This window comes from Syngnathus scovelli, chromosome 6 (assembly GCF_024217435.2).
Source record: "Syngnathus scovelli strain Florida chromosome 6, RoL_Ssco_1.2, whole genome shotgun sequence".
Taxonomy (NCBI): Eukaryota; Metazoa; Chordata; class Actinopteri; order Syngnathiformes; family Syngnathidae; genus Syngnathus; species Syngnathus scovelli.
In genome coordinates, this window is record NC_090852.1 from 5,457,912 (window position 1) to 5,485,675 (window position 27,764).

Here is a 27,764-nt window from a genome sequence, read left to right on the forward strand (position 1 = left end):
CCGGAAGTGACCCCAAATGAACCGGAAGTGACCCCAGGTAAACCGGAAGTGACCCCAAATCAAACCGGAAGTGACCTTTTTAAACCGGAAGTGACCTTTTTAAACCGGAAGTGACCCCAAATCAAACCGGAGGTGACCTTTTTAAACCGGAAGTGACCTTTTTAAACCGGAAGTGACCCCAAATAAACAGGAAGTGACCTCAGCTGGAACGGAAGTGCCTCTAATCAGACCGGAAGTGACCCTACTGGACCGGAAGTGACCCAAATCAACCCGGAAGTGAACTTATTTCAACATTAACTGCCATAAATAGCTACATTAGGCGCTAACGTTTGCATTTTTTTGTCCGATTGAACCCGTTTCAACATTTTAACCCCAAAAGTGAACCTCCTGAAGCTGTTTTTTTACGTTTTGTTCCAAATTTCAAAATATTTTGGCGCAATTGCTTTTTCTTTTAATTCCCATTCATTCTCTATGGGGATTCAACATTTGCTCTCACTTCTACATTTTTTAACCGATTCAACCCGTTCCAACATTCAACTGTTCATCCTTTGCCTGCCTATTCCACAACTTTCCACTTACCAAAAATTCCAAAAATCAAATTTGAAATTCAACCATATTCTCAAAAATTTAGTATTACACTTCTATTTTCCACATTTCTCAAGAAATTCAACTCATTTCAACATCATTCGGCATCATTCCCCAAGAAGTGATTCAAAGTCTTCGCCTTCACACGCAATTTCTCCAGAAATTGCATTTTCTAGTTATTATTATTATTGTGTGAAGGCGATGGCCTTCACACATATGTTATTCTACACCATTCTCTATTATTATTATTGTGTGAAGGCGATGGCCTTCACACATATGTTATTCTACACCATTCTCTATTATTATTATTATTGTGTGAAGGCGATGGCCTTCACACATATGTTATTCTACACCATTCTCTATTATTATTATTATTGCGTGAAGGCGATGGCCTTCACACATATGTTATTCTACACCATTCTCTATTATTATTATTATTATTGTGTGAAGGCGATGGCCTTCACACATATGTTATTCTACACCATTCTCTATTATTATTATTATTATTATTATTATTATTCTTCTATTTTATTCCCGCCACTTTTTTGTCCCGCTTCTTCTTCCACATAATTCATCCGATTCACTCCGTTCCACTTTTGACGTATTCCAAATATTCACGAGATGAGCGCTTCCATTTTTCTCGTTCCGAAAATTTTCCGATTTCGCAAAATTCGCGAATTTACGACAAATTTTTCCCCATTCATTCTCAATGGCAGATTCGACATTTCACATTTACGTCATTCCCCTTTTACATTCACCTCATTCAGCACATTCAAACCACATTCGGAATGATTCTCGACATTCCCAAAATTCCCAAATTCAAAAATTTCACGTTTTCTCGTTAAAGATTCCGACAAAATTTCACGAAATTTCGTTTTTCACCTCTAGTTTCTACATTTTTCAACCGATTCAACCCATTCCAATTTTCAACTTTTCATCTTTTGCCTGCCTATTCCACAACTTCTCACCTACCAAAAATTCCAAAATTTCAAATTTGAAATTCAACCAAATTCTCCAAAATTTCGTTTTTCTACTCTAACTTCTACGTTTTTCAACCGATTCAACCCATTCCAACTTTCAACTGTTCATCTTTTGCCTACCTATTCCACACCTTCCCACTTACCAAAATTTCCAAATTTTCAATTTTGAAATTCAACCAAATTCTACAAAATTTGGTTTTTCTACTCTAATTTCTACATTTTTCAACCGATTCAACCCATTCCAACTTTATTCACTTTGGTCACCTCATCCTTACCATATTCACCCCCTTCACCCCCACTTCCACTATGCTTACACAATTCAACCCTTGACCCCCACTTCCAGTGTGGCGGCCATCTTGGATTGACCCTGAAGTGCTCCCAATGACCCTAGAATGAACCGGAAGTGCCCCAAATCGAACCGGAAGTGACCTTAGGTAAACAGGAAGTGACCTTAGGTAAACCGGAAGTGACCCCAAATCAAACCGGAAGTGACCTTTTTAAACCGGAAGTGACCTTTTTAAACCGGAAGTGACCCCAAATAAACCGGAAGTGACCTCAGCTAGACCGGAAGTGCCTCTAATCAAACCGGAAGTGACCCAAATAGACCGGAAGTGACCCAAATCAACCCGGAAGTGACCTTATTTCAAAATTAACTGCCCTAAATAGCTACATTAGGCGCTAACTTTTGCATTTTTTGTCCGATTGAACCCATTTCAACATTTTAACCCCAAAAGTGAACCTCCTGAAGCCGTTTTCTTCCTTTTGTTCCAAATTTCAAAAAATTTTGGCGCAATTGCTTTTTCTTTTAATTCCCATTCATTCTCTATGGGGATTCAAGATTTGCTCTAACTTCTACATTTTTTAACCGTTTCAACCTGTTCCAACTTTCAACTGTTCATCTTTTGCCTACCTATTCCACAACCTCCCACTTACCAAAAATCCCAAACTTTCAAATTTGAGATTCAACCAAATTCCCCAAAATTTAGTATTACACTTCTATTTTCCACATTTCTCAAGAAATTCAACTCATTTCAACATCATTCGCCATCATTCCCCAAGAAGTGATTCAAAGTCTTCGCCTTCACACGCAATTTCTCCAGAAATTGCATTTTCTAGTTATTATTATTATTATATTTTATTCTCCACACTTTTTTGTCCCGCTTCTTCTTCCACATAATTCATCCGATTCACTCCGTTCCACTTTTGACGTATTCCAAATATTCACGAGATGAGCGCTTCCATTTTTCTCGTTCCGAAAATTTTCCGATTTCGCAAAATTCGCGAATTTACGACAAATTTTTCCCCATTCATTCTCAATGGCAGATTCTACATTTCACATTTACGTCATTCCCCTTTTAAATTCACCTCATTCAGCACATTCAAACCACATTCGGAATGATTCTCGACATTCTCAAAATTCCCAAATTCAAAAATTTCACGTTTTCACGTTAAAAATTCCGACAAAATTTCACGAAATTTCGTTTTTCACCTCTAGTTTCTACATTTTTCAACCGATTCAACCCATTCCAATTTTCAACTGTTCATCTTTTGCCTGCCTATTCCACAACTTCTCACCTACCAAAAATTCCAAAATTTCAAATTTGAAATTCAACCAAATTCTCCAAAATTTCGTTTTTCTACTCTAACTTCTACGTTTTTCAACCGATTCAACCCATTCCAACTTTCAACTGTTCATCTTTTGCCTACCTATTCCACACCTTCCCACTTACCAAAATTTCCAAATTTTCAATTTTGAAATTCAACCAAATTCTACAAAATTTGGTTTTTCTACTCTAATTTCTACATTTTTCAACCGATTCAACCCATTCCAACTTTATTCACTTTGGTCACCTCATCCTTACCATATTCACCCCCTTCACCCCCACTTCCACTATGCTTACACAATTCAACCCTTAACCCCCACTTCCAGTGTGGCGGCCATCTTGGATTGACCCTGAAGTGCTCCCAATGACCCTAGAATGAACCGGAAGTGCCCCGAATCGAACCGGAAGTGACCTTAGGTAAACAGGAAGTGACCTTAGGTAAACCGGAAGTGACCCCAAATCAAACCGGAAGTGACCTTTTCAAACCGGAAGTGACCTTTTTAAACCGGAAGTGACCCCAAATAAACCGGAAGTGACCTCAGCTGGACCGGAAGTGCCTCTAATCAGACCGGAAGTGACCCAAATAGACCGGAAGTGACCCAAATCAACCCGGAAGTGAACTTATTTCAACATTAACTGCCATAAATAGCTACATTAGGCGCTAACTTTTGCATTTTTTGTCCGATTGAACCCGTTTCAACATTTTAACCCCAAAAGTGAACCTCCTGAAGCTGTTTTTTTACGTTTTGTTCCAAATTTCAAAATATTTTGGCGCAATTGCTTTTTCTTTTAATTCCCATTCATTCTCTATGGGGATTCAACATTTGCTCTCACTTCTACATTTTTTAACCGATTCAACCCGTTCCAACATTCAACTGTTCATCCTTTGCCTGCCTATTCCACAACTTTCCACTTACCAAAAATTCCAAAAATCAAATTTGAAATTCAACCATATTCTCAAAAATTTAGTATTACACTTCTATTTTCCACATTTCTCAAGAAATTCAACTCATTTCAACATCTTTCGGCATCATTCCCCAAGAAGTGATTCAAAGTCTTCGCCTTCACACGCAATTTCTCCAGAAATTGCATTTTCTAGTTATTATTATTATTCTATTTTATTCTCCACACTTTTTTGTCCCGCTTCTTCTTCCACATAGTTCATCCGATTCACTCCGTTCCACTTTTGACGTGTTCCAAATATTCACGAGATGAGCGCTTCCATTTTTCTCGTTCCGAAAATTTTCCGATTTCGCAAAATTCGCGAACTTACGACAAATTTTTCCCCATTCATTCTTAATGGCAGATTCGACATTTCACATTTACATCATTCCACTTTGTTCTACATTGTTCAACCGATTCAACTCATTCCAACTTTCAACTGTTCATCTTTTGCCTACCTATTCCACAACTTCCCACTTACCAAAAATTCCAAATTTGAAATTCAACCAAATTCTCCAAAATTTCGTTTTTCCACTCTAACTTTTACGTTTTTCAACCGATTCAACCCATTCCAACTTTCAACTGTTCATCTTTTTCTAACTATTCCACAACTTCCAACTTATGAAAAATTCCAAATTTTCAAATTTGGAATTCAACCAAATTCTCAAAAATTTTGTTTTTCTACTCTAATTTCTACATTTTTCAACCGATTCAACTCATTCGAACTTTCAACTGTTCATGTTTTGCCTACCTATTCCACAACTTCCCGTTTACCAAAAATTCCAAATTTGAAATTCAACCAAATCTTTCTAAATTTCGTTTTTCTACTCTAATTTCTACATTGTTCAACCGATTCAACTCATTCCAACTTTCAACTGTTCATCTTTTGCCTATCTATTCCACAACTTCCCACTTACCAAAAATTCCATATTTGAAATTCAACCAAATTCTCCAACATTTTGTTTTTCTACTCTAATTTCTACATTGTTCAACCGATTCAACCCATTCCAACTTTCAACTCTTCATCTTTTGCCTACCTATTCCACAACTTCCGACTTACCAAAAATTCCAAATTTGAAATTCAACCAAAATCTCCAAAATTTCGTTTTTCTACTCTAATTTCTACATTGTTCAACCGATTCAACCCGTTCCAACTTTCAACTCTTCATCTTTTGCCTACCTATTCCACAACTTCCCACTTACCAAAAATTCAAAATTTGAAATTCAACCAAATTCTCAAACATTTTGTTTTTCTTTTCTAATCTTTACATTGTGCAACCGATTCAATCCATTCCAACTTTAAACTTTTCATCTTTTGCTTACCTATTTCACAACTTCCCACTTATCAAAAATTCCAAATTTGGAATTCAACCAAATTCTCAAAAATTTTGTTTTTCTACTCTAATTTCTACATTTTTTAACCGATTATTCTCATTCCAACTTTCAACTGTTCATGTTTTGCCTACCTATTCCACAACTTCCCGTTTACCAAAAATTCCAAATTTGAAATTCAACCAAATTCTCCAAAATTTCGTTTTTCTAATCTAATTTCTACATTGTTCAACCGATTCAACCCATTCCAACTTTCAACTCTTCATCTTTTGCCTACCTATTCCACAACTTCCCACTTACCAAAAATTCCATATTTGAAATTCAACCAAATTCTCCAACATTTTGTTTTTCTACTCTAATTTCTACATTGTTCAACCGATTCAACCCATTCCAACTTTCAACTCTTCATCTTTTGCCTACCTATTCCACAACTTCCGACTTACCAAAAATTCCAAATTTGAAATTCAACCAAATTCTCAAAAATTGTGTTTTTCTACTCTAATTTCCACATTTTTTAACCGATTCAACTCATTCCAACTTTCAACTGTTCATGTTTTGCCTACCTATTCCACAACTTCCCGTTTACCAAAAATTCCAAATTTGAAATTCAACCAAATTCTCCAAAATTTCGTTTTTCTAATCTAATTTCTACATTGTTCAACCGATTCAACCCATTCCAACTTTCAACTCTTCATCTTTTGCCTACCTATTCCACAACTTCCCACTTACCAAAAATTCCATATTTGAAATTCAACCAAATTCTCCATTTTGTTTTTCTACTCTAATTTCTACATTGTTCAACCGATTCAACCCATTCCAACTTTCAACTCTTCATCTTTTGCCTACCTATTCCACAACTTCCGACTTACCAAAAATTCCAAATTTGAAATTCAACCAAAATCTCCAAAACTTCGTTTTTCTACTCTAATTTCTACATTGTTCAACCGATTCAACACGTTTCAACTTTCAACTCTTCATCTTTTGCCTACCTATTCCACAACTTCCCACTTACAAAAAATTCAAAATTTGAAATTCAACCAAATTCTCAAACATTTTGTTTTTCTTCTTTAATCTTTACATTGTGCAACCGATTCAATCCATTCCAACTTTCAACTTTTCATCTTTTGCTTACCTATTTCACAACTTCCCACTTACAAAAAATTCCAAATTTGAAATTCAACCAAATTCTGCGAAATTTCATTTTTCTACTCTAATTTGTACATTTTTCAACCGATTCAACCCATTCCAACTTTCAACTCATCTTTTGCCTACGTATTACACAACTTCCCACTTACCAAAAATCCCAAATTTGAAATTCAACCAAATTCTCCAAAATTTTGTTTTTCTACTCTCATTTCTACATTTCTCTACCGATTCAACCCATTCCAACTTTCAACTCTTCATCTTTTCTTACCTATTCCACAACTTTCCCTTACAAAAAATTCCAAATTTTGAATTTTGAAATTCAACCAAATTCTCCAAAAATGTGTTTTTCTACTCTAATTTTCACATTGTTGAACCGATTCAACCCATTCCAACTTTCAACTCTTCATCTTTTTCCTACCTATTCCCCAAATTTCCACTTGCCATAAATTCCACATTTTAAGATTTTAAACTCAACCAAATTCTCCAAAATTCTGAAATTCCACCAAATTCTCCAAAATTCCGTTTTTCACCTCTATTTTCTACATTTCTCAAGTAATTCAACTCGTTTCAGCATAATTCGCCAGCATTCGCCAAGAAGTGATTCAAAGTCTTCGCCTTCACACGCAATTTCTCCAGAAATTGCATTTTCTAGTTGTGTGAAGGCGATGGCCTTCACACATATGTTATTCTACACCATTCTCTATTATTGTGTGAAGGCGATGGCCTTCACACATATGTTATTCTACACCATTCTCTATTATTATTATTATTCTTCTATTTTATTCCCGCCACTTTTTTGTCCCGCTTCTTCTTCCACATAATTCATCCGATTCACTCCGTTCCACTTTTGACGTATTCCAAATATTCACGAGATGAGCGCTTCCATTTTTCTCGTTCCGAAAATTTTCCGATTTCGCAAAATTCGCGAATTTACGACAAATTTTTCCCCATTCATTCTCAATGGCAGATTCGACATTTCACATTTAGGTCATTCCCCTTTTAAATTCACCTCATTCAGCACATTCAAACCACATTCGGAATGCTTCTCGACATTCCCAAAATTCCCAAATTCAAAAATTTCACGTTTTCACGTTAAAAATTCCGACAAAATTTCACGAAATTTCATTTTTCACCTCTAATTTCTACATTTTTCGACCGATTCAACCCATTCCAACTTCCAACTGTTCATCTTTTGCCTACCTATTCCACAACTTCCCACTTACAAAAAAATTCCAAATTTTCAAATTTGAAATTCAACCAAATTCTTCGTAATTTCATTGTTCTACTCTAATTTCTACATTTTTCAACCGATTCAACCCATTCCAACTTTCAACTGTTCATCTTTTGCCTGCCTATTCCACAACTTCTCACATACCAAATATTCAAAATTTTCAAATTTGAAATTCAACCAAATTCTACAAAATTTTGTTTTTTTACTCTAACTTCTACGTTTTTCAACCGATTCAACCCATTCCAACTTTTAACTGTTCATCTTTTGCCTGCCTATTCCACAACTTCTCACCTACCAAAAACTCCAAATTTTTAAATTTGAAATTCAACCAAATTCTCCAAAATTTCGTTCTTCTACTCTAACTTCTACATTTTTCAACCGATTCAACTCATTCCAACTTTCAACTGTTCATCTTTTGCCAACCTATTCCACAACTTCCCATTTGCCAAAAATTCCAAATTTGAAATTCAACCAAATTTTTCTAAATTTCGTTTTTCTACTCTAATTTCTACATTTTTCAACCGATTCTACCCATTCCAACTTTCAACTGTTCATCTTTTGCCTACCTATTGCACAACGTCCCACCTACCAAAAATTCCAAATTTGAAATTCAACCAAATTACCCAAAATTTCATTTTTCTACTCTAATTTCTACATTGTTCAACCGATTCAACCCATTCCAACTTTCAACTGTTCATCTTTTGCCTACCTATTCCACAACTTCCCGTTTACCAAAAATTCCAAATTTGAAATTCAACCAAATTTTTCAAAATTTCGTTTTTCTTCTCTAATTTCTACATTTTTCAACCAATTCTACCCATTCCAACTTTCAACTGTTCATCTTTTGCCTACCTATTCCACAACTTCCCACTGATCAAAAATTCCAAATTTGAAATTCAACCAAATTCTCCAAATTTTCGTTTTTCTACTCTAATTTCTACATTTTTCAACTTATTCAACTCATTCCAACTTTCAACTGTTCATCTTTTGCCAACCTATTCCACAACTTCCCATTTGCAAAAAATTCCAAATTTGAAATTTAACCAAATTTTTCTAAATTTCGTCTTTCTACTCTAATTTCTACATTTTTCAACCGATTCTACCCATTCCAACTTTCAACTGTTCATCATTTTTCTACCTATTCCACAACTTTCCACTTACCAAAAATTCCAAACTTTCAAATTTGAAATTCAACCAAATTCTCCAAAATTTAGTATTACACTTCTATTTTCTCAAGAAATTCAACTCATTTCAACATCATTCGGCATCATTCCCCAAGAAGTGATTCAAAGTCTTCGCCTTCACACGCAATTTCTCCAGAAATTGCATTTTCTAGTTATTATTATTATTATTATTCTTCTATTTTATTCTCCACACTTTTTTGTCCCGCTTCTTCTTCCACATAGTTCATCCGATTCACTCCGTTCCACTTTTGACGTGTTCCAAATATTCACGAGATGAGCGCTTCCATTTTTCTCGTTCCGAAAATTTTCCGATTTCGCAAAATTCGCGAACTTACGACAAATTTTTCCCCATTCATTCTTAATGGCAGATTCGACATTTCACATTTACATCATTCCACTTTTTTCTACATTGTTCAACCGATTCAACTCATTCCAACTTTCAACTGTTCATCTTTTGCCTACCTATTCCACAACTTCCCACTTACCAAAAATTCCAAATTTGAAATTCAACCAAATTCTCCAAAATTTCGTTTTTCCACTCTAACTTTTACGTTTTTCAACCGATTCAACCCATTCCAACTTTCAACTGTTCATCTTTTTCTAACTATTCCACAACTTCCAACTTATGAAAAATTCCAAATTTTCCAATTTGGAATTCAACCAAATTCTCAAAAATTTTGTTTTTCTACTCTAATTTCTACATTTTTCAACCGATTCAACTCATTCCAACTTTCAACTGTTCATGTTTTGCCTACCTATTCCACAACTTCCCACTTACCAAAAATTCCATATTTGAAATTCAACCAAATTCTCCAACATTTTGTTTTTCTACTCTAATTTCTACATTTTTTAACCGATTCAACTCATTCCAACTTTCAACTGTTCATGTTTTGCCTACCTATTCCACAACTTCCCGTTTACCAAAAATTCCAAATTTGAAATTCAACCAAATTCTCCAAAATTTCGTTTTTCTAATCTAATTTCTACATTGTTCAACCGATTCAACCCATTCCAACTTTCAACTCTTCATCTTTTGCCTACCTATTACACAACTTCCCACTTACCAAAAATTCCATATTTGAAATTCAACCAAATTCTCCAACATTTTGTTTTTCTACTCTAATTTCTACATTGTTCAACCGATTCAACCCATTCCAACTTTCAACTCTTCATCTTTTGCCTACCTATTCCACAACTTCCGACTTACCAAAAATTCCAAATTTGGAATTCAACCAAATTCTCAAAAATTTTGTTTTTCTACTCTAATTTCTACATTTTTTAACCGATTCAACTCATTCCAACTTTCAACTGTTCATGTTTTGCCTACCTATTCCACAACTTCCCGTTTACCAAAAATTCCAAATTTGAAATTCAACCAAATTCTCCAAAATTTCGTTTTTCTAATCTAATTTCTACATTGTTCAACCGATTCAACCCATTCCAACTTTCAACTCTTCATCTTTTGCCTATATATTCCACAACTTCCCACTTACCAAAAATTCCATATTTGAAATTCAACCAAATTCTCCAACATTTTGTTTTTCTACTCTAATTTCTACATTGTTCAACCGATTCAACCCATTCCAACTTTCAACTCTTCATCTTTTGCCTACCTATTCCACAACTTCCGACTTACCAAAAATTCCAAATTTGGAATTCAACCAAATTCTCAAAAATTTTGTTTTTCTACTCTAATTTCTACATTTTTTAACCGATTCAACTCATTCCAACTTTCAACTGTTCATGTTTTGCCTACCTATTCCACAACTTCCCGTTTACCAAAAATTCCAAATTTGAAATTCAACCAAATTCTCCAAAATTTCGTTTTTCGAATCTAATTTCTACATTGTTCAACCGATTCAACCCATTCCAACTTTCAACTCTTCATCTTTTGCCTACCTATTCCACAACTTCCCACTTACCAAAAATTCCATATTTGAAATTCAACCAAATTCTCCAACATTTTGTTTTTCTACTCTAATTTCTACATTGTTCAACCGATTCAACCCATTCCAACTTTCAACTCTTCATCTTTGGCCTACCTATTCCACAACTTCCGACTTACCAAAAATTCCAAATTTGAAATTCAACCAAAATCTCCAAAATTTCGTTTTTCTACTGTAATTTCTACATTGTTCAACCGATTCAACCCATTCCAACTTTCAACTCTTCATCTTTTGCCTACTTATTCCACAACTTCCCACTTACCAAAAATTAAAAATTAAAAATTTGAAATTCAACCAAATTCTCAAACATTTTGTTTTTCTACTCTAATCTTTACATTGTGCAACCGATTCAATCCATTCCAACTTTCAACTTTTCATCTTTTGCTTACCTATTTCACAACTTCCCACTTACCAAAAATTCCAAATTTGAAATTCAACCAAATTCTGCAAAATTTCGTTTTTCGACTCTAATTTGTACATTTTTCAACCGATTCAACCCATTCCAACTTTCAACTCTTCATCTTTTGCCTACGTATTACACAACTTCCCACTTACCAAAAATCCCAAATTTGAAATTCAACCAAATTCTCCAAAATGTCGTTTTTCTACTCTCATTTCTACATTTCTCTACCGATTCAACCCATTCCAACTTTCAACTCTTCATCTTTTGCTTACCTATTCCACAACTTCCCCTTAGAAAAAATTCCAAATTTTGAAATTTGAAATTCAACCAAATTCTCCAAAAATGTGTTTTTCTACTCTAATTTTCACATTGTTCAACCGATTCAACTCATTCCAACTTTCAACTCTTCATCTTTTTCCTACCTATTCCCCAAATTTCCACTTGCCATAAATTCCACATTTTAAGATTTTAAACTCGACCAAATTCTCCAAAATTCTGAAATTCCACCAAATTCTCCAAAATTCCGTTTTTCACCTCTATTTTCTACATTTCTCAAGTAATTCAACTCATTTCAGCATAATTCGCCAGCATTCCCCAAGAAGTGATTCAAAGTCTTCGCCTTCACACGCAATTTCTCCAGAAATTGCATTTTCTAGTTATTGTGTGAAGGCGATGGCCTTCACACATATGTTATTCTACACCATTCTCTATTATTATTATTATTATTATTATATTTTATTCTCCACACTTTTTTGTCCCGCTTCTTCTTCCACATAGTTCATCCGATTCACTCCGTTCCACTTTTGACGTGTTCCAAATATTCACGAGATGAGCGCTTCCATTTTTCTCGTTCCGAAAATTTTCCAATTTCGCAAAATTCGCGAACTTACGACAAATTTTTCCCCATTCATTCTTAATGGCAGATTCGACATTTCACATTTACATCATTCCACTTTTTTCTACATTGTTCAACCGATTCAACTCATTCCAACTTTCAACTGTTCATCTTTTGCCTACCTATTCCACAACTTCCCACTTACCAAAAATTCCAAATTTGAAATTCAACCAAATTCTCCAAAATTTCGTTTTTCCACTCTAACTTTTACGTTTTTCAACCGATTCAACCCATTCCAACTTTCAACTGTTCATCTTTTTCTAACTATTCCACAACCTCCAACTTATGAAAAATTCCAAATTTTCAAATTTGGAATTCAACCAAATTCTCAAAAATTTTGTTTTTCTACTCTAATTTCTACATTTTTCAACCGATTCAACTCATTCCAACTTTCAACTGTTCATGTTTTGCCTACCTATTCCACAACTTCCCACTTACCAAAAATTCCATATTTGAAATTCAACCAAATTCTCCAACATTTTGTTTTTCTACTCTAATTTCTACATTTTTTAACCGATTCAACTCATTCCAACTTTCAACTGTTCATGTTTTGCCTACCTATTCCACAACTTCCCGTTTACCAAAAATTCCAAATTTGAAATTCAACCAAATTCTCCAAAATTTCGTTTTTCTAATCTAATTTCTACATTGTTCAACCGATTCAACCCATTCCAACTTTCAACTCTTCATCTTTTGCCTACCTATTCCACAACTTCCCACTTACCAAAAATTCCATATTTGAAATTCAACCAAATTCTCCAACATTTTGTTTTTCTACTCTAATTTCTACATTGTTCAACCGATTCAACCCATTCCAACTTTCAACTCTTCATCTTTTGCCTACCTATTCCACAACTTCCGACTTACCAAAAATTCCAAATTTGGAATTCAACCAAATTCTCAAAAATTTTGTTTTTCTACTCTAATTTCTACATTTTTTAACCGATTCAACTCATTCCAACTTTCAACTGTTCATGTTTTGCCTACCTATTCCACAACTTCCCGTTTACCAAAAATTCCAAATTTGAAATTCAACCAAATTCTCCAAAATTTTGTTTTTCTAATCTAATTTCTACATTGTTCAACCGATTCAACCCATTCCAACTTTCAACTCTTCATCTTTTGCCTACCTATTCCACAACTTCCCACTTACCAAAAATTCCATATTTGAAATTCAACCAAATTCTCCAACATTTTGTTTTTCTACTCTAATTTCTACATTGTTCAACCGATTCAACCCATTCCAACTTTCAACTCTTCATCTTTGGCCTACCTATTCCACAACTTCCGACTTACCAAAAATTCCAAATTTGAAATTCAACCAAAATCTCCAAAATTTCGTTTTTCTACTGTAATTTCTACATTGTTCAACCGATTCAACCCATTCCAACTTTCAACTCTTCATCTTTTGCCTACCTATTCCACAATTTCCCACTTACCAAAAATTAAAAATTAAAAATTTGAAATTCAACCAAATTCTCAAACATTTTGTTTTTCTACTCTAATCTTTACATTGTGCAACCGATTCAATCCATTCCAACTTTCAACTTTTCATCTTTTGCTTACCTATTTCACAACTTCCCACTTACCAAAAATTCCAAATTTGAAATTCAACCAAATTCTGCAAAATTTCGTTTTTCGACTCTAATTTGTACATTTTTCAACCGATTCAACCCATTCCAACTTTCAACTCTTCATCTTTTGCCTACGTATTACACAACTTCCCACTTACCAAAAATCCCAAATTTGAAATTCAACCAAATTCTCCAAAATTTCGTTTTTCTACTCTCATTTCTACATTTCTCTACCGATTCAACCCATTCCAACTTTCAACTCTTCATCTTTTGCTTACCTATTCCACAACTTCCCCTTACAAAAAATTCCAAATTTTGAAATTCAACCAAATTCTCCAAAAATGTGGTTTGCTACTCTAATTTTCACATTGTTCAACCGATTCAACTCATTCCAACTTTCAACTCTTCATCTTTTTCCTACCTATTCCCCAAATTTCCACTTGCCATAAATTCCACATTTTAAGATTTTAAACTCAACCAAATTCTCCAAAATTCTGAAATTCCACCAAATTCTCCAAAATTCCGTTTTTCACCTCTATTTTCTACATTTCTCAAGTAATTCAACTCGTTTCAGCATAATTCGCCAGCATTCGCCAAGAAGTGATTCAAAGTCTTCGCCTTCACACGCAATTTCTCCAGAAATTGCATTTTTGTGTGAAGGCGATGGCCTTCACACATATGTTATTCTACACCATTCTCTATTATTATTATTATTCTTCTATTTTATTCCCGCCACTTTTTTGTCCCGCTTCTTCTTCCACATAATTCATCCGATTCACTCCGTTCCACTTTTGATGTATTCCAAATATTCACAAGATGAGCGCTTCCATTTTTCTCGTTCCGAAAATTTTCCGATTTCGCAAAATTCGCGAATTTACGACAAATTTTTCCCCATTCATTCTCAATGGCAGATTCGACAATTCACATATACGTCATTCCCCTTTTAAATTCACCTTATTCAGCACATTCAAACCACATTCGGAATGATTCTCGACATTCCCAAAATTCCCAAATTCAAAAATTTCACGTTTTCACGTTAAAAATTTCGACAAAATTTCACAAAATTCCGTTTTTCACCTCTAATTTCTACATTTTTTGACCGATTCAACCCATTCCAACTTTCAACTGTTCATCTTTTCATTCAGCATCATTCCCCAAGAAGTGATTCAAAGTCTTCGCCTTCACACGCAATTTCTCCAGAAATTGCATTTTCTAGTTATTATTATTCTTCTATTTTATTCCCGCCACTTTTTTGTCCCGCTTCTTCTTCCACATAATTCATCCGATTCACTCCGTTCCACTTTTGACGTATTCCAAATATTCACGAGATGAGCGCTTCCATTTTTCTCGTTCCGAAAATTTTCCGATTTCGCAAAATTCGCGAATTTACGACAAATTTTTCCCCATTCATTCTCAATGGCAGATTCGACATTTCACATTTACGTCATTCCCCTTTTAAATTCACCTCATTCAGCACATTCAAACCACATTCGGAATGATTCTCGACATTCCCAAAATTCCCAAATTCAAAAATTTCACGTTTTCTCGTTAAAAATTCCGACAAAATTTCACGAAATTTCGTTTTTCACCTCTAATTTCTACATTTTTCGACCGATTCAACCCGTTCCAACTTCCAACTGTTCATCTTTTGCCTACCTATTCCACAACTTCCCACTTACAAAAAAATTCCAAATTTTCAAATTTGAAATTCAACCAAATTCTTCGTAATTTCGTTTTTCTACTCTAACTTCTACATTTTTCAACCGATTCAACCCATTCCAACTTTCAACTGTTCATCTTTTGCCTGCCTATTCCACAACTTCTCACCTACCAAAAATTCCAAAATTTCAAATTTGAAATTCAACCAAATTCTCCAAAATTTCGTTTTTCTACTCTAACTTCTACGTTTTTCAACCGATTCAACCCATTCCAACTTTCAACTGTTCATCTTTTGCCTACCTATTCCACACCTTCCCACTTACCAAAATTTCCAAATTTTCAATTTTGAAATTCAACCAAATTCTACAAAATTTGGTTTTTCTACTCTAATTTCTACATTTTTCAACCGATTCAACCCATTCCAACTTTATTCACTTTGGTCACCTCATCCTTACCATATTCACCACCTTCACCCCCACTTCCACTATGCTTACAAAATTCAACCCTTGACCCCCACTTCCAGTGTGGCGGCCATCTTGGATTGACCCTGAAGTGCTCCCAATGTACCTAGAATGAACCGGAAGTGCCCCAAATCGAACCGGAAGTGACCTTAGGTAAACAGGAAGTGACCTCAAGTAAACCGGAAGTGACCCCAAATCAAACCGGAAGTGACCTTTTTAAACCGGAAGTGACCTTTTTAAACCGGAAGTGACCCCAAATAAACCGGAAGTGACCTCGGCTAGACCGGAAGTGCCTCTACTCAAACCGGAAGTGACCCAAATAGACCGGAAGTGACCCAAATCACCCCGGAAGTGACCTTATTTCAACATTAACTGCCCTAAATAGCTACATTAGTCGCTAACTTTTGCATTTTTTGTCCGATTAAACCCGTTTCAACATTTTAAAGGGAAAAGGGAACCTCCTTAAGCCGTTTTTTGTCCTTTTGTTCCAAATTTCAAAATATTTTGGCGCAATTGCTTTTTCTTTTAATTCCCAGTCATTCTCTATGGGGATTCAAGATTTGCTCTAACTTCTACATTTTTTAACCGTTTCAACCCGTTCCAACTTTCAACTGTTCATCTTTTGCCTACCTATTCCACAACCTCCTACTTACCAAAAATTCCAAAATTCAAATTTGAAATTCAACCACATTCTCCAAAATTTAGTATTACACTTCTATTTTCCACATTTCTCAAGAAATTCAACTCATTTCAACATCATTCCCCAAGAAGTGATTCAAAGTCTTCGCCTTCACACGCAATTTCTCCAGAAATTGCATTTTCTAGTTATTATTATTATTATTCTATTTTATTCTCCACACTTTTTTGTCCCGCTTCTTCTTCCACATAGTTCATCCGATTCACTCCGTTCCACTTTTGATGTATTCCAAATATTCACGAGATGAGCGCTTCCATTTTTCTCGTTCCGAAAATTTTCCGATTTCGCAAAATTCGCGAATTTACGACAAATTGTTCCCCATTCATTCTCAATGGCAGATTCGACATTTCACATTTACGTCATTCCCCTTTTAAATTCACCTCATTCAGCACATTCAAACCACATTCGGAATGATTCTCGACATTCCCAAAATTCCCAAATTCAAAAATTTCACGTTTTCACGTTAAACATTCCGACAAAATTTCACGAAATTTCGTTTTTCACCTCTAATTTCTACATTTTTCGACCGATTCAACCCGTTCCAACTTCCAACTGTTCATCTTTTGCCTACCTATTCCACAACTTCCCACTTACAAAAAAATTCCAAATTTTCAAATTTGAAATTCAACCAAATTCTTCGTAATTTCGTTTTTCTACTCTAATTTCTACATTTTTCAACCGATTCAACCCATTCCAACTTCCAACTGTTCATCTTTTGCCTGCCTATTCCACAACTTCTCACCTATCAAAAATTCCAAAATTTCAAATTTGAAATTCAACCAAATTCTCCAAAATTTCGTTTTTCTACTCTAACTTCTACGTTTTTCAACCGATTCAACCCATTCCAACTTTCAACTGTTCATCTTTTGCCTACCTATTCCACACCTTCCCACTTACCAAAATTTCCAAATTTTCTATTTTGAAATTCAACCAAATTCTACAAAATTTGGTTTTTCTACTCTAATTTCTACATTTTTCAACCGATTCAACCCATTCCAACTTTATTCACTTTGGTCACCTCATCCTTACCATATTCACCCCCTTCACCCCCACTTCCACTATGCTTACAAAATTCAACCCTTGACCCCCACTTCCAGTGTGGCGGCCATCTTGGATTGACCCTGAAGTGCTCCCAATGAACCTAGAATGAACCGGAAGTGGCCCAAATCAAACCGGAAGTGACCTTAGGTAAACAGGAAGTGACCTCAGGTAAACCGGAAGTGACCCCAAATCAAACCGGAAGTGACCTTTTTAAACCGGAAGTGACCTTTTTAAACCGGAAGTGACCCCAAATAAACCGGAAGTGACCTCAGCTGGACCGGAAGTGCCTCTAATCAGACCGGAAGTGACCCTACTGGACCGGAAGTGACCCAAATCAACCCGGAAGTGAACTTATTTCAACATTAACTGCCATAAATAGCTACATTAGGCGCTAACTTTTGCATTTTTTTGTCCGATTGAACCCGTTTCAACATTTTAACCCCAAAAGTGAACCTCCTGAAGCTGTTTTTTTACGTTTTGTTCCAAATTTCAAAATATTTTGGCGCAATTGCTTTTTCTTTTAATTCCCATTCATTCTCTATGGGGATTCAACATTTGCTCTCACTTCTACATTTTTTAACCGATTCAACCCGTTCCAACATTCAACTGTTCATCCTTTGCCTGCCTATTCCACAACTTTCCACTTACCAAAAATTCTCTACAATTTCGTTTTTCTACTCTACATTTTTCAACCGATTCAACCCATTCCAACTTTATTCACTTTGTTTATCTTTTGCTTACCATATTCACCTCCTTCACCCACACTTCCAGTGTGGCGGCCATCTTGGATTGACCCGGAAGTGCCCCCAATGAACCCAGAATGTACCGGAAGCGCCCCATATCAAACCGCAAGTGACCTTAGGTAAACAGGAAGTGACCTTAGGTAAACCGGAAGTGACCCCAAATCAAACCGGAAGTGACCTTTTTAAACCGGAAGGGACCTTTTTAAACCGGAAGTGACCCCAAATTAACCGGAAGTGACCTCGGCTAGACCGGAAGTGCCTCTAATCAAACCGGAAGTGACCCAAATAGACCGGAAGTGACCCAAATCACCCCAGAAGTGACCTTATTTCAACATTAACTGCCCTAAATAGCTACAATAGTAGCTAACTTTTGCATTTTTTGTCCGATTGAACCCGTTTCAACATTTTAACCCCAAAAGTGAACCTCCTGAAGCTGTTTTTATTCGTTTTGTTCCAAATTTCTAAATATTTTGGCGCAATTGCTTTTTCTTTTAATTCCCATTCATTCTCTATGGGGATTCAACATTTGCTCTAACTTCTAAATTTTTTAACCAATTCAACCCGCTCCAACATTCAACTGTTCATCTTTTGCCTACCTATTCCACAACTTCCCACTTACCAAATATACCAAACTTCAAATTTGAAATTCAACCAAATTCTCCAAAATTTGGTATTACACTTCTATTTTCCACATTTCTCAAGAAATTCAACTCATTTCAACATAATTCGGCATCATTCCCCAAGAAGTGATTCAAAGTCTTCGCCTTCACACGCAATTTCTCCAGAAATTGCATTTTCTAGTTATTATATTTTATTCTCCACACTTTTTTGTCCCGCTTCTTCTTCCACATAGTTCATCCGATTCACTCCGTTCCACTTTTGACGTATTCCAAATATTCACGAGATGAGTGCTTCCATTTTTCTTGTTCCGAAAAATTTCCAACCAATTGCATTGATAGACAAACAACCATTCACGCTCACAATCACACCTACGGGCAATTTGGAGTGCGCAACCCAGTCAACTTGAAAGTGCATGTCTTTGGAATGTTGGAGGAAACCGGAGCACCTGGAGGAGGCATGGGGGAACATGCAAACAGGAGGGCTAGAGCCGGAATCGAACCCTGCACCACTGAACTGTGATGCGGACATCCTCCACCGTTCCAAACAGCAAAAAAATATTAAAAATAACGGTGACGCTGAAAATAATGAAGTAATGTTGTGCTCAATGCTGATGTCTTTTAACTTCTAAGGAAATGAAATGGGACATTTTAGTGCGACTGCGCCAATGGTGCAATGCTGCGCCAATATTTACAGGATGTTTGTGCTGACGTTGATACATTTTCATTAGTTGAACACTTCTCGCGCAGGACGGTAGAGTTGGGCACTGCCATGCACTCACCGGCCTCGATGTGCCCTCGGGCGGCGTCCAGCTGCTGCTCGGTGACGACGTCGCCGATCACGACCAGAACGTAGTGGCCGGCCCGGTTGAAGGGTGGCCCGCGTCGTCGTCTCCCTCCTCCTCCTCCACCAGCGCGGTACCGGAGGAGCTCTTCGAAAGCGGGCAGCTGCACACACGATGAGCCCCCTTCGTCCTCCTCCACCGCCGGGAGAGCACCCCGCGCCGGCATCTCCATGGCAACACGCCTCGGGGATGACTCTGTCATCGCCATGACAACCGGACGTGTGCAGGCGGCGATGGCAAACGCGGTGGAGCAGTGCAGGAGTGAGAGGATGCTGAGTAAGCGATGAGGGAGAGGGAGGAGGAGAGAAAGGCGGGGGGTTGGAGAGAGAGAGAGAGAGGGAGCGAGAGAAAAGAATAAGTGAGTGACGGGAGAGCGAGAAGAAAGCGAAGATAGAGGGCAAAGGGAGCGAGGGGGTAAGAGTGAGGAGATGGAGAAATGGTGTGAGGGAGAGACAGAAAGAGGGGAGACAGAGAGAGAGAGAGAGAGAGAGAGAGAGAGACAACAGTGAAAGTGATGGCATAAGAAGAGTTAAAAGGCGAGAGAAACAGTAAAAGAAGAAGGCAACAATTGTAAATGTTTAATTACTCCGATCTCAAATCCTCTAGAGCGATACAAATTTGACAATTTTTAACGTTTAACCAGTTCTAAAGCGTAATCCGCACCACATTATCATGTCTGGGTAGTACCATGACTGACTTGTAGGGGGCAGCATGATGTCATCCTAACCAACGAACTCTGGTGTCGCGTCAAGATCGATAGGTGCGTCCATCTGCTGGAGAACCTTTTACAAATCAGAGTTTACGTTCGATACGATTTTACAAGTGGTAAACACGCTGTTTATCCAAAAACGAGACAATTTAAAATTATAAAGAAAAAGATTAAATTTATTGAATTTTTTTCCAAAAGTGCGTTGTGCAAAATTTGTAATTGTTGATTGAAAAGAAGCTTCTCTCGTCACTCCATTTAACTGCAGAAGAGTTGTATTCATGAATACAGACATTGAAAGCAAAGCATTTTATTATTAGATGTTAGATTCAATATTTTCATACAAAGGCACAGAACCGACAGACAAAAAAAAATAAACATATAATCGTCTGGATGCAGGATCAATGTTAAATTAATGAGACTAATTCATTTGCTGCAAAAACAATTCTGATTCATCACAGAGGTGATACATCCCATAGTAAAAGGTGCACAGCTAATCTATATTCTATAATAAACCGTTATGTTGCACGTGCATCTCCTGAGCAACCAGTTCAGATTTCTCAAGTGACCTGAACAGCTTTTAAATTATACTTCTAGTTGAAGCCCAACGAGATCAAAGCGTATTCCAATAGCAAAAGGAACGTTCAGCTATTATCCAAGTTATTTAATCTTGCACTGAAAGAAAGAGGCTACATTTATATATATATATATATATATATATATATATATATATATATATATATATATATATATATATATATATATATATATATATATATATATACTTATTTTGCATGCTGCCAATAAAAAAAATAAAAAAAACGGGCTATAAACTCAAATGCAATTGTTGTTTTTGTCACAGAAAGAAAATAAAGACAAGTGGAAGTCAAATGCGTTGAGATTCCAGATGCTTTGGCAGGTTCTGCTGTTTTGGTTAGCAACAGAGTTCAATTTGGAAGTTGATTGGAATGGCGCCTGTCAGTTGAGATAATTAGACATGATTTTTCTTTTCCCCCCCCTATTGTGAAAATTTATATTTTTATGAGAGAAAGACGCTGCCATTGGCCAGCAACAATATTTTTGTAAACCGCATATTAGTCTTGACAACAAAAGAAAAAAAAGTAAAGAAGGTGGAACTAAGATGGCTCGATTTGAAGAAATGAGATATCGGAATGATTCAGCAATTTCTCGCTCATTTGACAATTGGGAGCACGTTTGTTAGGATTCAGCAAAGAAAAAAAAATTCAATATTGACCTGCCAAACAACACCACGCTCAGAAAAGAAAAACTATCAAATACTTGTAAAGAATCTCACACATGCTGGTGAAAAAAAAAAATCCACCCACAATTTCCACAAATGAGCGTTGCCAAAAAGTGTAAGCAAAATATACAAACCCGAGACCAAGTGAAATGAAGACAGACATCAGTCAATGCGTCTCCTGCTCCAGCCACAATGTACCTGCTGTGCTTGTCTGGCACCGCGATGGTGGCTGTCTGTACGTATGAGTGCGCTCTCACCTTGCTCAAGGTCGACACATTACAAGGATGGACACAACCCTGCCAACCGGATAACATGCTGACTTCCACCTGAGCAGGTAGCTTAGCGCGAGCTAGTTGTTAGCCTGGAAGGCTCCCTGGGCTGCCGACGAGGCTGCGCCGGCGGCGGCATTTTGGAAGGTTTTGTTGGTGAAGATGCCCTGCGAGAACTCCTGCTGGGCCTTGTGGAAGCTGGCCCCGGTCCGGCGGTACATGCCATGGACCTGTCGCAAGGGACACAAACGTTAGCTCGTGGCACCAGTCTTAAATGTCAAAGTGACTGCGAACGAGGACAAGTATAATCAAACGGCGCATCGTTAAGTCTAAGTCACAAAATAAAATAAAGTTGACAATATTTCAAATAAGCTATAGGAAAAATGATATGTAGGCTATTGCAATAAACAACCGCTAGGGGGTGCAAATGAAAAGGATAAAGGGCAGTATATGTTAAAGCATTAAATAATGAGAATATAAAAATATGCATAGAAAAAAAACTTTGCGGTTTCTCACCATCTTGAGGAGAATGATGGACATGACGGCGCAGATGGTGAAGAGGATGGCCACGATGATCATGATGGCGCCCACCGCTTTGGACGAGTTGATGACGGAGAAGGCGGCGATCCAACCGCTGCACACCGACAAACACACTGGTTACGTTTTAGGCGGCGGAAGAATCGTTAGGAAAAAAATGTCGGGCCAGTGAAACCTCCAAAATGGTACAACTCATAAGAGGTAGAAAATAAATATTTGCATATTAAACTGCAATTACATTATTGAAGGGAAAAAAAAAACGATTAGATTTTTTCCCCCCAAAATTGTTACGCTCTGACTAAGGTGATGTCCACTTTTGGGGGCTCCACTGTAATGTTGAGTCTTGTCACAAGTCAGGAAAAAAAAAAAAAATGAATGAATCCGTTAGGTGTTAGGAGAAAGAGCATAAGATTTGTCGCCATGCAGAACACCAACTGTGTTTATAAAAAAAAAAAAAAAGATTTGAGTTTTTTGTTTAATCTCACACTTACAGCAAGAAAATCAGCGGAGAGGCTGAAGGTTGCCAAGTCTCAGCAAACGGGAGAGGAAGAGGACAAAGAGTGCAACTTAGCAGGCAAGAAAGTTGACAATAGAAGAATAACAAACAAAAAACAGGCAAGAAAGTCAAGCAATTCTGGAACCAAAACTCACCCAAGTTTCTTGCTAGCAAACATTTGGCTTCATACAACATTTAATTATTTATTTTCTTATTATTGATATTTTATCTATTTATTTATTTATATTTAATTTGACTGGTTTCCCTTTGGCGCAATTGTAACGACAAAACAGAAGAGGAGCAAAAAGGAAATGTGCGATGACCAAAGAACAGGAAATGCGACCTGCACGAGCGGCACGGATTTTCCCGAGCAGATGTCGACAGAAAGAAAGTTTGAATAAAAAAAAAAAAAAAAAAAGAAAAAAAAGAAAAGCCCACCTGTTGCCCCACTTGGGGATGCCCACCGACTGGATGATGAAGATGACCACTTGGCAGAAGAAGACGAAGAAGAAAAAGAAGAAGCTGAAGGAGCTGTCGGTCCTGAGGATGCCATAAACAAAATTGGAATTTAAAATGATGCGGAACATTTTTTTCCCAAAATCATTTCAATAACTAAAAAGACACCACATTCCCTAAGGGTTGCAAAATTCCGAAAATTCAAGTCGGAGACTCTCTTGTTTTGGAGGCAAAATAAATAATTAACACATCAACACAAATCAAAAAGATTAATCCAACGCGGAAGTAAACCAGGAAGCCTCGTCTTTGCATGCCACTCACTTGAAGGCCTTGTAGATGGGTCGGTACCAGCAGAGGAAGGAGCAGGGAGCGAAGAGGACGAGCCAGAGGATGGAGAGGCCAAAGTCCACCCCGTAGGAAGACGATGTGGTGAAGAAGGCCAGACAGGCCAGCATGTTGAGGAAGAGCGTCACACAGTTGACTGCGAGAGGGAGGAGCGGCCGTTATACTTCGAGCGGGTACTCCAGTACACGCCCGCGCTCACTCATGACCACTCACACATCCAGAGGTAGTACATCATCTTGCACACCCTCTGATACTCGCTGGGGATCTCCTCGGAGAAGTCTTGGTAGAAACACGGCTTGATGGGGAAACTCTTCGGGAGCGGCGGCCAGTTGTTTGCTTTACCTGCCGCATGTGTGACAACGTTATCTTCATTTCTACGAGCGCGAGCATGGTCGGGCATCGGTTGGCCCGCGCGTGAACCGCACGGAACACAAACAAGGGAGTGGGACGGACCTGAGGAGCCTTGGCTCTGGAGTTCCTGCTCTCTGCGGTCCAGCTCGGCGGCTTTCCTCTCCAGCTCCTCCTGTTGCCTCAGCAGGTTGGCCTGTGCCGCCGTGGCGGCCGCCGTGGCGGTCACCTGTGGGTGCAATTCCAACAACAGTGAGACCTCTTGACTTTTTGCACGTCTTTGGTCATTCCAGAAGCAGCGGAGGTCAACATTTGCTTAGCAGATTGAAGCAATGTTTAAAAAGGGAAAGAAATAGCAGCGAGGCCGAATGGCTCTGCAACAGAGTCAATTTTGAATGTTTGAAGAAAATAAAAATAAAATAAAATTTAAAAAAAAAAACACCAAATTCAATTAGCCTTCAAACAACGACTCGCGTGATGTTGTGTAAACTGAGCCGCTGGATAGGTAATGCGATGCCCTTAAAGGAGGCAGCGCGGGGAAGACGAGACGACTGCAGGTCTCGCAAATGACGCTACAAAGTGGAAGAAGATGTTTGTAGACGCTGCGTGACTCACCTGCGGGGTGGGCTCGGACGAAGGCTGCAGTACTGCCGGTTGGTACGGGGTGGTCTGACTACCCAGGCTCTCCAAAAGAAAAAAATAATAATAATAATTCAATTACTCAGGTTATGTCAGGAAATGCAATGAAGCAGTAAAAGGTCTTACTGTGGCAGGGAAAGGGTTGTGCTGCTCAATAGGTTCCACGTTGGAGCTTCTTGCCTGTGTGACAGCCGGGTCCTGGAAAAAGAAATCAAAGCATGACTCAGTCAATTTCTCTTGACCTCAAAAAAAAAAAGTTACTCTCACGAAAAAGAAATCAAAGCATGACTCGGTCAATTTCTCTTAACCGACCCAATAAAAAATAAAAAAATTACTCTTGCGACACATTTTGAGTAAGTCTGTGGACTAAGTGCGCAAAGCAAGATCCATAAACAAACTTCTTAGAGGATGAATTTGAACAGCAAGTCCAAACTTAGCGGCGAACGGATCACAATGTGGGAGAAACCCTTTCCAAAAGAGCCGCCCCATTTTTTTGCTGTGTTTTCACTACGTATCGGCAATACTTTCGTACAAAACTGGAAATCGGACTGCATGATCAAAGTTATCGGCGCCGGACACGCCTGTAAACATTCCCAGCCGGACTCAACTATTTTCTTCTCTTCCAGTGTTGCAGGCAAAGTATGTTTGAAGATTGCTGAACTTGCTGAAATTAAAGCCAGTAGCACGAACAATCCGTTGCAGCATTTGGAATTGAGACACACAGCAGAATTTATTCAACCTAAAAACGTTCAACCCAAATGAACAGAAAGTCATGTTGTCATGTACCACTAGGGGGAGCCCAAGAGTAGCACATAGGCCACACCAGTCAAGGGAACAAGATTAAGTTGAGGTTCTGTCATCTTAGGGATTGGGGTTAGGTTTTTATTTTAAGAAACAAGCAACCAGGATCAGTCAGGAAATGAACAGGAGCATCCAGCGCAGGCGTAACACACAAATGTAAAACCAGACTTTGACATTTTGTTTAGTTGCAAATGTTAGGGTTTGTTTTGCATGCTTGTGCAACACGGCTAACGGACAACAAGTCATTTTATGAGAAATTATATGAGGCTTCAAAAGTGTCACTTTAGAACATTGTCTGCACAGTCCAGAAGTAGGAAAGATGGTCCTTGTCCATGAAAAACGGCAATGAATTAAAATAAAAACAGCCAGATGGAGGTCAGCTTGTGCCTTTTGATGACACCGCATAAAGTTGAGCAGGAAGACTCAAGAAAATTCAGTACATCTGAACAACCTCTGTGAAACAGGAAGTGAGATAAGATGCTACACAACACATCAACGCCAAAGGATGGACTTTTTTTTTTTTTGCGAGTGTCGGTGTTTTTGTGTTGGTATGACTTAAAGCTTAAATCTGTTTATTCGAATGAATGTGAGAGAGAGTGAGGGGCTGGCCGGCCAGGCAGGCACCGTGTACCAGCTGCTGAAAGCTTAATTATTTAGCTTCATCTCCCCGCCTAGCAATCAAACAGTCGCGTAATCTTGTAGGTTAACACACGTGACATTTTGCAGTGGTTAAATCGTGAATCAATGACTTACAATTAGTGTGTCATGCGAGATCATCAGTGCTGCAGGAAATTGCTCAAATTCACTTAAATAGTCTGGAAATGTATCTTTGCTCATCACTCTATGACAGTGACGTATCGTAACAGGCAGAACAATTAAAATGCTCGTCAATAACTGGATGACAAATTGACAATTAACCTGTGGACACGTTTTTGAAAAAAAAAAAATCAAGGTAAATTGTGCGTGTTGACTCAACAATGGTTGAGAAACTTAAATCATAATGTGGCTTTTCATCCAACATACCTGAGGCACTCACATACAGACATTATGCGCCCCCTGTAAACCTTGATTCTGTACTCGCCTTCAATTGTAAAATTGTCTGGGTAAGGTCGTTTTAGTTGTGTTGCTGATGCGGAAAGTAATGTTGATATGTTTATGGCTTAATTGGCTCATATCCTTCACAAACAGCATTGTGATCAATCTAGGTGGCTACTCCTGAGCTGGTCAGCTCAACCTGATTTCACATAAAAAACGACACTACGTGGTTTAAAACAAATTCATGTGGTCAGAAAGGTTTATCAATTTGGCGTGGTAACAACTGCAACGCGGTTAAAAAGTTTATAAACACATTCCTTGTTGGCTACACGTTAACTTACTACAATTGAGCCAAACGATATCCCACCCCGCTTTCCATGACGAGCGCTCTGATTGGTTGATGGCCTGTCAATTATGCACATTCACCCAATAGCAATAGAGACAGCAGGCTAACACGCCCAACAACATCCACCCAACAAGTTTCCTGACGAGCTGGCTACTGGCCACCTCTCGAGATCAAATTGACAGCCACGGAACACGTCCGTTTAGCGTCACTTCAGCACACATTAAAGCACTTACATTAAAAGGGTTGACGCCAGCCGGCTCGGCGAAGGGGTTGTCATCAAACGCCGACATATTTCTTCAAGACTCTCGGTGATTCAAACCTCTGTGAGCGGGTAATAAAGAGCCAACTCCTCACCGCCACCGAAATTGCGTCCTCAACCCACTTCCTCGACTCGAGTGTAGATCGCATGCGCACACTGGCATTTGCGTGATGACGTCAACGTCACACTGCCACGCACAATCCAGGAGGCGCGAACACGGGTTGCATTAAAGAGACCAAACTTGTCATGCCAGTAATCATGCAAATTAAAGGTCATTAAGACGCACAAAGAACTGGGTTAATTTGAATTAGGGATAATAGATGAAAATTCATGACACGGGAAGAAAACGTAAATGACAAACACAGTCAAAGAGCGCGCGTG

The 27,764-nt window shown here is 37.8% G+C and overlaps 2 protein-coding genes across 2 annotated transcripts in view; both read right to left on the reverse strand.

Annotated features, from left to right (window-relative positions):
• map1ab (microtubule-associated protein 1Ab) overlaps window positions 1-20,261 on the reverse strand; it is a 91,789-nt gene extending 71,528 nt beyond the window's left edge. Inside the window, exon 1 of the mRNA XM_049723212.2 lies at window positions 19,823-20,261. Within this exon, the coding sequence (XP_049579169.2) occupies window positions 19,823-20,093 (271 nt within the window). The 5' untranslated portion in view covers window positions 20,094-20,261. The remainder of the gene's footprint in view (window positions 1-19,822) is intronic.
• A 624-nt stretch (window positions 20,262-20,885) lies between these two features.
• On the reverse strand, window positions 20,886-27,531 carry scamp2 (secretory carrier membrane protein 2). The gene is made up of 9 exons (XM_049723261.1): window positions 27,358-27,531; window positions 25,069-25,140; window positions 24,919-24,987; window positions 24,409-24,532; window positions 24,169-24,297; window positions 23,932-24,091; window positions 23,593-23,694; window positions 22,638-22,755; window positions 20,886-22,351 (listed from the first exon to the last, which is right to left on the reverse strand). Exons 1-9 carry the CDS (start codon window positions 27,412-27,414, stop codon window positions 22,202-22,204), a joined length of 981 nt encoding a protein of 326 aa, XP_049579218.1. The 5' UTR covers window positions 27,415-27,531; the 3' UTR covers window positions 20,886-22,201.
• Window positions 27,532-27,764: the final 233 nt, after the last annotated feature.